At 31.3% G+C, this 12,897-nt stretch overlaps 1 protein-coding gene across 7 annotated transcripts in view; it reads right to left on the bottom strand.

The window, feature by feature from the left end:
* The window catches only part of DDHD1 (DDHD domain containing 1), a 68,555-nt gene that overhangs the window by 33,315 nt on the left and 22,343 nt on the right, over positions 1-12,897 (bottom strand). For 2 of the 7 annotated variants that reach the window (XM_033108288.1, XM_033108291.1), the window contains exons 2-6: positions 10,900-11,073; positions 10,242-10,262; positions 3,829-3,930; positions 2,025-2,153; positions 795-942 (exon numbers count right to left, since the gene is read on the bottom strand). In XM_033108288.1, coding sequence (XP_032964179.1) covers positions 795-942; positions 2,025-2,153; positions 3,829-3,930; positions 10,242-10,262; positions 10,900-11,073 — 574 coding nt within the window. The remainder of the gene's footprint in view (positions 1-794; positions 943-2,024; positions 2,154-3,828; positions 3,931-10,241; positions 10,263-10,899; positions 11,074-12,897) is intronic. The other 5 variants (XM_033108292.1, XM_033108294.1, XM_033108295.1 and 2 more) reach the window with 3 other exon arrangements.

The following is a 12,897-nucleotide window of genomic DNA, read 5'->3' as shown; positions in this document are numbered from 1 at the left end:
GACCTGTCTTAATACCCACAGAATCTAAAAGTTTTTTTTGTTCCAGCAGATACTCAGTAATGTTTACAGATACATTCTACAAGTGTCGGTGTCATCTTTTCAAATGTTCAGTTTTAACAAGTATGAATATATACAAGAAAAAAACGTATTTTAAGATTTCTAATATTTCATTCAGTTATTCATTTTTGATGGTTACACATTTCTTATATATTTCATTATGATATAATAATTAGGAAATAGTATGTGTGTTGGCATCTGAATTTTCCAAAAAAAAAAAAAAAGTTCATTTTAGACTAAGTGGTTTTCAACCATAGGCAATTTTTCCCTCTAGGAAATACTTGTAGTGTTTGGAGATATTCTTTTGGTTGTCACAACTAAAGGTTCTATTTGCATCTAGTGGGTAGAGGTCCTGGATGCTGCTAACTATCTTATAATGCAGAGGCCAGCCACCCATCACAAAGAATTATCCGGTCAAAAATGTCAATAGTGATGAGGCTGAGGAACCCATTTTGAGTTACAAACTCAAAAACACTACATCTGCTTAAAATACTGTCCTTTTCTACAGTAAACTTACACAATCCTACACCCCAAGGATCATTATCATAGTTCTCAAATGGGCACATATGTAGATACTGGTTAGGCAAGGAGGTATGTTTACTAAATCACTTGGTTGTAATTATCTGGAGTGACTCTTTAAAAAAAAGGAAGAAAAGGAAAGATGGAAGAAAATAGTGATGAATGGAGTTTGGATTTTACACTACGTGGAGAATGTATTTATTCATGAAAACACTCACATGGCCGTATTTTTGATAATTCTTCCTTGGTCCATCTTCTGCCCAATGCCATGCACAACAAATACAATATGGGTAGTCTGTGATGGCTTGTCTTCTAACGTGGCTTCTTCTACATAACCTCTATGAAGTCTGGTCCCACTACTTGATGCTGTAGAAAAATTATGATTCTAAATTCACTATTTATTCTGGAAACAGTATTTTCACAATATATTGAAAGAAATAAAGAAGAAAAGGAAATATTAAAAGAAAATTTCACGTTGGGAAGGGATAAATTTGTCAGATGATGTATGCTGATTGGCTCTGATATAAAGTGCTAAATTGGACATGACACCAAACCATAAAGAAACAGAAAAGGAAGGACAAATTGATTGCATACAAATGTTAAACTTCTCTCTCTCTAAAAAAAAACAAACAAAAAAAAAACTGTGAGGCAAAAATAAAAGATGACAAACTGGGGAAAATTTTGCAAAATATGATGCATAGTAAGTTAATTACCTGAGTATACAAAGAGAGCTTACTAATCAAAAATTGAAAAGACAATGACTCAAATAGCAAATGGGCTAAAGATATAAGGTAATTCACAAAACAAATACAACTGACTAATGAACATATAAAAAGAAATTCAAGCATATCTGTTATCAAAGAAAATAAAGCAGTAAAAAGGGTTATATCAGAATTGACAAAAAAAATTTTTTTAAATTTATTTTTTGGTAATGATCTTACATCTTCCCCAGGTACCATTCCTTCTTTTCTTTCTTTTAGTCAAACTTCTTTAAAGAGTTGTCTATTAACCCTGCCTCCATTTTTTAACGTTGTACTTAAGCTTCAATCCACGCCCATCTGGTTTCTGCCTCACCAGTCTATCTAAGTCACCAATGACTTCCATTTCACTAAATCCAATGGAAAGTTTTCAGTTTTCCTCCTTGATACCACGTTTCAATTGCCATGTTTTATTTTCACATGACTACCTTGAGTTTGATGGCTTTTATAAGTATAAAAGATACTTATTAATCTTGTCAAATCATTCTAAATATATAATTATTCACTGATGAATACATGTCAACTCAATCCCCTTAACAAAAGTTTCATTTAATAGGGCAGTAACTGCCATTAAATATAATACATATATAAAATATACTAAAAATAGAATTTCAATAGTCTATTCTGAACACAAGAGAAAAATTCAGATTCCCCAAATTTTGACAAACTATAGTAACATTTAACAATTACCTTTAGAAAATCCCAGTTTTTGGGTAACTGTTCTTGCAATTTTAGATGTTGTTGCATCACTATAAAGATACACTTCATCCACACTGTGCCAGTCCACATGGTTTCGACTCAACTTGAAACTATGGACAGCTGTTGCAGAAAGGAAAAGGTAATTTTAAGGTCTCCAAGACAAACTTCTTTGTGTGAAAAATTATAATACACAGATTTTTGAATCAATATTTGAACCCAGTTCAATAAAAAACTATGTCATTGAAACACATATTGATGTGAAGCAAGTAATGGATAGGGACTTTATTTTTATAAATGATTAACCATGATATAGGGAATGGTAATTTGTTAGAACAATATGGAATAACTGGCTTAACTACCATAATTTTAACCTGTAACACATAGTTAATATATTTTTGGAATGGGTATTAAAGCCAATTATCACTGGATATTGCTCACCATAACAGAAATCCAAAGTTGAAAAATGTTTTAATAAGAAATCAAAGAAATTTTTTTTCTACTATGATGTTCAAGTCAGCATGACTATTGCATTTCTGTAACTGAGGTATACTTGGTGAAAACGAGCTCTAAAAAAAAGAAAATCAAACCCATATATGCTCGAGGAATACATAAGCTCTGTGAGGCAGGGACTATGTCTTGGTCATTTTGAATCACTAGCACCAAACAGTGTCCTAGCACAGGGTGACACGTACCACAAATGTTTGTGGAAGCAATGGATCAAGAAAATTGTCATAACATGTCCACCAATTCATAATTTGGTAATTCGTGTATAATGAAGACCTTAAACTTTTCCTCTATCTTTGGCATAGAGGTAAGAAAAATTCACATACCCATCTTTAGAAAAACCCAGGTACCTTGAAATAATTGTGCCTGATTTAATTTCTTAAAATCCTCTTTAAGCAAAATATTATCTCCCATTATATATAAAGACACAGAGGTACAGAGTGAGATTAAGTGACTTGCCACAAAGCTAGTTACTGGCGGAGACTAACTTCTGATTTGAAGATGGTTTGAAAATAATCTCAAGCTAAACATGAAAGGATACAGACTTGGTCAAGATCTAAGATCCTAAGACATTTTTATGAAAATCTATTTCCTCAGAAAAAAAAATCCTTTCCAGGAAACTGTACTTCTTAGTTAGGTTAAAAATGTAATTTCAAAAAGATATGAAAAAACAATTTATATTTTACTTACCTGCCAGGATACATTACTAACACTGAACACAAGACCAAGATGCAATTAACATAACCAACAGTATCTTCCGTTCCAAAGAAAACGTATAATAAACTCAGTTGTTTAAAAGAACTTCTCATAAATTAAAAAAAGAAAGTCTTTTGCTTAAGCTTAACAATTATTTACTTTTCTAATTCTATGTCCAATCCCAGTCACTATTTTAAGCCTTTTATATGTAATGTTTCTAAATCACAGTTTTGTTAAAACAGTTTTAAGCAATATACAGTTAAAACACTGAAACTACAAGATCAAAATATTAAGAGAACAGTGTTAGACCAACAAAATTTCATTCCTCCTTAAATAATCCACGTACTGTCTTAAAGTAAAACATCTTAATACTGGCAAACATCTCATTACTGGACTATACATATCATTTACAAATGTTTACATCACTTACAATTAAGTAACACTAAACAAAATAGCATAATGGATATGTTCCTATGCTTTATATACTAATACTCATAATATCTATGTTTTAAATACAACTGAATGCTCTAAATACAACTAAATACTATAAGCCAGGAATACAACTACATGGAGAAGTAAACTACGATTACTGTACCTTGGGAACGCTTTCGTTTAAGACCTGCCGCATCTGTACTCTCCTTATATCCTCTCCATTTGAACAGAGAAGGGAGGGAGAAGGGAGGGAGGTGGTAGACAACTAAGAAAGCAAAAACACTGAGCTTCAAAGTAAATTTTAAATGAGGTTTGCTACTTTGCCTTTCTGTTGTATTAACTCTAAAAAATGAGTTGTATTTGAAAAAACAATTTAATGTTTATCAAATATATGCTCTACTTTTACTGAAAAAAGGCAAATGATATCTAAATTTATCAGTTAAAGACAACTGTGCAATCACGTTTTAAATGTCTTTGCATAGATAGAATTAAAAAATAGAACATGGTATTTTTGTATACACATGGGATTTATAAATCCCTTTTTACAACACTAAGGTTATTTACCCCTTTTTCTTTACAACACTAAGGTTATTTACTCTCACCAAATTTGTGACTATGACATAGCCAACAGCTGATGTACATAGAGAATGCAATAAATAACATTTTAAATATCCAATGCTACTTCCATGAGAAGATACCACAGTACACATTCCACTAGATGCTTTCCATTACTGAAGTATAATGGAGCCTCCCCACAGAAACAAAACAAACTTTCACAACTGGCTTCAAGTTGTTAAAAGATTTTTAAAAATGAAACTTTAAAATCAAATTGGAAGCTATGCTTTTAACTGATTTATTAATGATAAAATAATGATTAGTGATAGAATAATGAAAAAGGGTCATTAATAAAACCTTACGCTGTGATACCTCTTAAGCACGAAACAGACAACATAGAGTAAAGCTGGACATAGAGTCGATGTTTGGCAAATCAGTAGATAACCTTAAGTCAACATTTCCCGTCAAATACTGCTAGTTATTTATCAATTAATTTCTTTATATTTTAAGTAAGCAATTATTTTAAAACCCAGTTGAACCTGAACCTTACAAATCAGTTTAACAGTTCTGTTAGTGAAAAACAGAACCTTCAGGATTTAGTTCACATTTATGTTCTCATACATTTTTCATCCTCACTCCCTTCTACATTAATGTGACATTCAAAGGTTAAATACTCCGCAAGTATAAAAATATTTAATCCCTGTTGTATAGTACTAGACATAAAAATCTGTTGTATATACAGATGACATATATTTAAAGATTTGTGAAATAAAGGTAACGGAGATGCTTACAAGGCACTTAATAACTACATATAACTATATGTAATTCGATGGCTACAAAAAACTATTATAGACTAGGATTAAAAGCTGGGTTGTAACATCAGGATTACACTAACATTTCATTGTCACAAGGGGTGGAAAATGACAACTGAAACAATTTTCTTCACTGAAAATGTTTCTTCGTTCATGTGCCTTCTGGTCAGTTACTGAGGAATAGATGGACCACTTGCAGTGAACATTTTTAAACAAAATTTCATTAGGAAAAAGATAACATATCCAAGAAGCTCAAACTGGCATAAATTTGAGACTTTACTCCAAGAAACAAAACCTAGATTTTCTAAATGTACTAATAAAACTAACATGAGTTAATTCCATATTTGCTAAAAGAGAACTAATGTGAAACACATGGACCATCTGACCAGACTTTAAAATTATGCAAATGCTTTGAGAATGCTAGTGAAGTTACAAAAATGACTTCCCTTTTTAAAAGAATAGTATAATTTAGGGATTTTTTTAAAAACCAAACACCCCAATATACCAAAAACAGAGTATATTTATTTGAACCATTTTCACAAAATTAAATAGACATAGTTCTTTACCTTCTCTTCAAATTTATTGTTTTCACTTGAAAGTCACTTGCTCTATTTGTTACAACATCCTGTTAGCATACGTAGAGAATTTAATTTTTTTTTCAACTCCAAACACAGAATTAGGTGTACCACCGTAAGAGTAGTAGAGATAGAAAGAGCTTAACTATCAATGCAAACAGGGATCACTGTTAAAAGAAATTCAAGTCCCAGACAGCATTCCTTTTCTTTTTCTAAGATAAAGTTTTAGTTAGGAATTCTTATGTAGTGTTAGCAAAAGTATGCATAAACTCAAAATACAACTGAAAATGTTAACTTATTAGATGCTAACATTTAATACAATTTTCTTTTATATATTAGTCTTACACAGCAATGAAAAAGATTTAGCATATTAAAATATAGTATGTCCAGTAAGTTTCCTTATTATAACTCATCTCTTAAAGAAATTTTCTTCAATCTATAATTCTGAAAGCAACAGAGTATCAAAAAAGGGGGTTGCTGATAACACACTAATCCCTAGAATGGAACAACTCAATAATTTTTCCCTTTATAAAATATCTGGCAACTTGGATAACCTCAACTTCAGGGGAAGTAGGCTTGCACATCTCAAACCTGCCAGTCATAATGAGAAAACTGGCAATCTTCTTGGATCTCAGAGAAATTGAGATAAATTTATATAAAAATTAAATAATAACTAAAAGCTAGAAAATGGCAATCCTCTAACTCTCCTCCTCCTCTCTTCTCTCCTGTCCCCGTCTTTCTGACTTTTGAAATTCTATACTGAGTTTGGGATATCCTTATCCAGCAACAGTGACAGGAATACACACTTTACATGCCAAATTGCTAAATGTTGTAAATCATTACAGATCTACCAACACCTGTGCGGTCATAGCACTCCAAATTAGCTTGAACAGTAAAAAGTCAAATTTGAACTTTCAACGCCATCTGTGAGATTACACTGATAATGTGACCCTTGTAGGCAGCATAGAGTCAGGTCCTACATTCCTAGCAAATCTGTCAATCTCTGCCTTTTAATAGGAGTGTTAGTTCACTTTAATATATTTACTGTAGTTATTGATATGGATGAATTTAGGTCTACCATTTCCCATTTATTTTCTCTTTGTCACATCTATTATTTTGTTTCTTGTTTCTTCTTCCCTGGTTTCTTTTGGATTAAATATTTTTTACTATTTTATTTTAATTCCTCTACTGTCCTTTTTTTAAAAAAAAAAAAACCCTTTTTATGATGAAATAAATTTAGACTTACAGAAAAATTGCAAAAATAGTACAGAGAGTTATCATATACCCTTCAATCAGCTTCCTCTAATGTTAATCAGCTTCCTGTACTATAGCATAACTATAGTACAATTGTCAAAACTAAGAAATTAACATTGGTACAATACTATCAACTAAAATAGAGACTTTTTATTCAGATTTCTCCAGTTATCTTACTAATGTCCTTTTTCGTTCTAGGATCCAATCCAGGGTACCATGGTACATTTTGTTGTCATGTTTCCTTACCCTCCTCTAAACTGTGAGAAAGTTCTGTCTTTCATGACCTTGACACTTAAAAAAAATTCAGTTTTATTAAGGTATAACTGACAAATAAAATGATAAGTTATTTAAAGTGTATATAATGGTGATGATATACTTATACATTGTGAAAGGATTCCCCCTATTAACAATGACCTTGACACTTTGAAGAGTACTGGTCCGTTACTTTGTAGAATGTCCCTCAATTTGAGTTTATCTGATGTTTTCTCACAATTGGATTGAGACTATACATTTTTTGGCCAGAGTGAGGTGCAGGCTAAATTTTAGTTTAACTGTTTTTTAAAACTAATTCCTGCTTGGATTACTTATAAAATGAATGAAACACTAATCTAGTACTAGGTTGAAATGTTTACAAAATTACTTATTTGAAGGCCTGATTTTATTTGTAGGATTCATCCCCAGTGAAACTTCTTCATTTATTAGGCTATTAGATAAATGTCTCCTAGCTTAGGAGGTGGGGTGGTTAAGAGAATTAATTTTTATTTTAACTCTCAGAGAAAATGAAATTTAGATTAAAGTCACAAATTTTTATTGATTGCTAAAAAAGTTATGCTAAACTTTTATCAATCTATTTCATTCAATCGTTACTTTGTATTAATAAAGGAAAGTTAATAAAGAGAAAATATTATATATATATCCAATTTACTATGGCAACAGCTACCCTAACCAAAATACAGATAAGGTCAGAAAGTAAGGGAATTAGCATTTTATTTTAATGTCCTTCAAGGCAAGAACTCTGTTTCTCCAGAACACTTAATAAGAGTTCCTAAATATTTTTAAATGTTTTTAATTATTAAATGGGATTTTTCTAGAAAATCTCACCTGAATAACTCCACTATACTGCAGTCACCAACTCTCTTTATTCCAAATCTCTCTTCAGAATGTGTAATTTTCACTGTCTGCTGTGTTATCTTGTAGTTAACTCTTTGTAACAGTTCTCATCTGTAGGCTCTGTCTTCCCCAATAGGTTTAAAACTCCTTAAGGGTGGAAACCTTGTCTATTTCTTTCACAAAAGTGCCTGCAGTATAGTACTAGCTGCACACGAAAGCATTCAAAATCTCCTGACAATATGAAGAGTCAAGGTTTTATCATATATAGATGAGAAAATTTAGGTGGAAAGGTATTTTTCCCCCTCAAATTAATGAAATACAAAATTTCAGAAGTTTGGAGGTAAGAAGCAAAATAATCAAAAGATTGTTAATATTTTTTATCTTTGCAGTTGTGGTAAATTTGAGTTACTTTTCCAATGATGGTAGCTTTTGGACAACAAATGTTCTTTCCTTAACACCAGTGATAATTTTCAAATGTACTATCTACCAAATTTCCCATAATCTTCAAAGTCAAATGTCACATCTCAACACATAAATGTATGTTTTATATAATATAAATGTATGTTTTACATAATACTGAATAACAAATAAAATGGTTGGAAATTTATGACAACAGTATACATACTGAATTGAACTTATAATCTTTGCTAATAATAAAACATGCTGATGCTTTACCTATATACCATAGTTTATTTTTAAAAATAAATTTTTCTTCCAATGAGCCTCAAAGATTCATCAGTTTGAAAGATTACAAGGCAAAAGTGTTTTAACAGTTTAACAATTTTCTGTGATTACTAACTAGAATTTTACCACTCAGGGTATGTCCTTAAGACTAGCAAAAAATATCGTAATATTCTAGATTGATACCCTAGAATCGACACACACGCTTAAAGACCTAATAAAAATGTACTCACACAAATAAACCATGTTCTTTATCAGATTTATGTAATTTAAATGACTGGCTCATAAAATTAGGGCACTTTGAAGAAAACTCAAGTATCCTGCCACATTTAACATTTTAGTAAAGAGTAGAAGAAGGCATATGAAATTCCAGTTTTTATTGTAATAGAAACAAGATTCCAAATAGGTGGGATCTAGAGATGAAACAGAGCTGACGATTAACTTCCACAGGATGAATTAGCAAGTGGAAAAAATATTTTGAATAGACTATGAGAAGGGGGAACAATTACTTATATTTTTATTATTCATACTCATTTTTTCTCTCCTCCAAGGTCTTGGTCCCCCCCCACCCCATGTATTAATAGTAAATAATTGGGTGGGTAAACTGGGTTTGTTAAGGTGAAACACCATTTTTGAGGTAAGACTTAAGGAGAATTAATTGAAAGGAAAAAGCCCAAAATGCAGCCTTCTCTAATAGCAGTGAAATTATGATAAAAAGTTAAGTCCTTCCAATACTATGACGTGCAGGCACTTGTGTTCATTTTGGTAGGGGTGATGAGAGGTTACAAAATACTTCAGGCACTAATAAAAGATCACGGATATATAAAATGTACTAGTTGTGCCATCACTAAGTCTCGTCTCTATGGCAGTCTGCAGGAATGTAGATAGAGCTCTGTTCTGTAGATTCCGAACTGCTCTTTACATATTGATATGTAAAAACCTTGAGCTTGGATCTTACACTGAAATAAGGACATATTTGACTACACATTAGAAAAATGAGATATTTAACATTCCTAGAGCACATTCCTAGAGCACATCTGGCACATTATGGCCAATTATTATTGTATACATTTGTTAGCTTTAGTTGCCAATTTATTCAGAAGCCACAATGCTCCTCAGTTACACAGACTTTTAACCAACTATATACAAAAGATATTTTAATTTGGTACAGGCTAAACTATACAGTTTCCTTGTGTGTGTGTGCGCGCCTGTGTGGGTTCAGAGAGAAATAAAAGAGAATAAAGAGTAGAGAGAAACGACTTGGCATGTTACTAACAAAAAGAAAAAAAAAGACAATTTAAAGCTTATTGTTTTGCCATTATGTTATATAAACAATTACTTCCAACCAAATAACTGATTTCTTCCAAGCTGTATTCTGTGAATTACTTGATCAATATTGAGTTTTTCTGCTTTAGAAATGGGGGTGGAAGTGGGGAGGTGGGGGAGGGGGAAAATCACTTAATTACTAGATTTAATAGGGCTTGTCAAGAAACCTCCCAAATAAAGGCAAGCATGGATGAAGAAACGCTTTTAGAAAAAAAATTTAGAGAAATCTACAAATTCTAATCCACCTGTACTGTTATACTCACCAGAATAGTTGATCCCACTGCCTGCAGTAAATGGAACAATAGAAGTATTTTTAACTTTACCACACATTTTAAATTTTACTCAAGATCAGACAATAACAAAACATAGTAATCTTGGCTATTACGTAAATATTTTAAACTACTGCAAACATATTCAAATGCTAAATAAAAAAACATAAGGAGTGGATTCTGTAAACTTAAAAGTTGATACGGTTCTCAATATAGGACATCTAAGAGTTATTATACTTACACAAAGGAAATTGAAGTGTTGTTTTTAAATGTCAGGAAAAGAACCAATCTTAAAATATTACAAACGTACTCTTTTGATATAATGACAAGGGATTTTTTTGTAAGTTCAATTTTCTTTGATAACTAAAAACTACTGAAAAGGACAAATTCAGAGAGCGCATTATTTGTCATTTATAGTAAATCATGTTAGTGTCATGCCATTAACATACATATTAAGTAAAATAAAAACAGATTAATTCGGAAATTCATAGAAATTTTAAATTTCAAAATAATTATCAAATGTTTAAAATAATAAGGAATTTTGTAAATTCTAACACTCTTAAATTACTACGTCAAACTTAGGAACCACTCTAAACTTTATCAACAACTTACTTCGTTTACATAACATATTAAATGTATTAATTGATCTTACCTTCTTTTCCATCTATGGATTTTGATACTTCAATATCAAAACTTTCCTGCATCTGCTGACCTCTAAAACACCTGAGATGTTCTTGCTCAATTAAATTACTTTCTTCTTCTTCTAGAGGCTGCCAAGTACCATCAATAAACCACTGTCCACGCATTACTGGTATTTTATCGGCCTCTAAAAAGAGAAATCATACAATTATACATTTTAGGATCCAACCTCCCAGAAAGAGACACAGTATCTTTGCTACCACTGTGGCAAAAACATACTTTCATGTCTCAATAGATTCATTTAAAGTTTTAAATTTCAGATTTAAGCCACAGGATATAATTTTTTTCAGCATATAATTTTACTTGTATTAAATATTACACATGATTATTTTGGCATTATAAAGGTAGATGAACAGTTATCTATATAACCGAGGCTTTGAATAACCAAAGTTAGTAGGCTAAGGGGGTTAAGACAAGTTTCACGCAAGACTGTTGATAGTTCCAATGTCTTAGAAAATATTAATGTAAACACCCTGAAGTAGTTTAGTAACAGAGTGTGGTAGGAGGTTGTTGCACTTTTCAGGGATGTCTTTCAGAGACAGGCTCCTAGTTAGTATACAGGAATAACTAACCATTTAATTAGAGTAAATACCTCACCCGTACTAGAAAAACAATGAGAAAAATGTTATTGAATGACTAAATATTTCTTTGATTAAACACTGTTCCTATAAGCCTAAGAATTTTAGTTGCTATCTACCTACCTAAAAAACTGTCAGCTATCTTGAATCCTTTAAAAAAATTAAATAAAAGCAAAAATAAAATGGAAATAACAAGTTCCTAAAAGTAAAAAGCAAAATGAAAACAAATGAACTTAATTATGTAGAGAGTTGGTTTAAACACATATAGAGATATTATTTCCAGTGGATTTAAAACACAGTAATTTGTACATACATATTAGAATATATCTATCCTATGGAGAAAAAAAAATTGCAAACATAGATTCAACCTTTTGCAGTACCTACACTGTTATAAGTGCTACTAAATGTAATAAATATTGGTAGCACAATTTTGAAACTGTAGGTTAAGGTGACTATAATCATTTTGTTAATACCATTAAGAACCTAGATATTTAGCACAAGAAAAAGAGATACAAATATAAAAATCAAAGAAATAAAAACTGTATAATTTTAAATTTTAATTAGAAATGTCAGCATGAACTAATAATGATGCATTTTCTCTTTCAAAAATGTCCTAAATTCTGTGTACTAATAAGGCATAGAAACAAAGACAAACCCAGTATAAGTGAGCACTCCAGACATAAACATTGTGATCTCTATTATTTCCCACTGAAAGAACCAAGAGTCTTTGGGACAGGAAATTTACTAGATGGTCCTGAAACATTTTGTTGTACCAGTCTTCTGCTGTGATGTGGTCAAAATCTATTATGTATTTCCATTACTTCTTGCATTATCCTATACTGTTGACTCTTGAACAACATGCGTTTGAACTGCGTGGGTCCACTTATAGGCAGATTTTTTCCAATAAATACTGTAAATGTATTTTCCCTGTGATTTTATTAAAATTTTCTTTTCTCTAGCTGACTTTATTGTAAGAATACAGTATATAATACACATGACACAAAATATGTGTTAACTGATTGTTTATGTTATCGATAAGGCTTCTGGTCAACAGTAGGCTCTTAGTAAATTTAAGGGGAGTTAAAGTTATACACGGATTTTCGACTGTGCAGGAGGTTGACATCCCTAACCTCCAAGTGGTTCAAGGGTCAATTGCACTCTGCTACAGCAATTCTGCTATATTTAGGTGTTTACTGTTATTTGGTACTTAGGTATTCAAAAATAATACAACTTCATTGTGAATTATGGCTTTTAACATTAAAAAGTATACTTGGCTGTGTTCAATGATTTTTTGCCTAGGTTCTTCTTTGTCTATTAAGATTACAACCCCTGCTTTCTTATTGTTTCCGTTTGATGTTTTTGACTATCCCTTT

The sequence above is a fragment of the Rhinolophus ferrumequinum genome, chromosome 6 (genome assembly GCF_004115265.2).
Source record: "Rhinolophus ferrumequinum isolate MPI-CBG mRhiFer1 chromosome 6, mRhiFer1_v1.p, whole genome shotgun sequence".
Classification (NCBI taxonomy): domain Eukaryota; kingdom Metazoa; phylum Chordata; class Mammalia; order Chiroptera; family Rhinolophidae; genus Rhinolophus; species Rhinolophus ferrumequinum.
The sequence above is the reverse complement of the archived record's forward strand: the minus strand, read 5'-3'. Positions and strand labels throughout refer to the sequence as shown.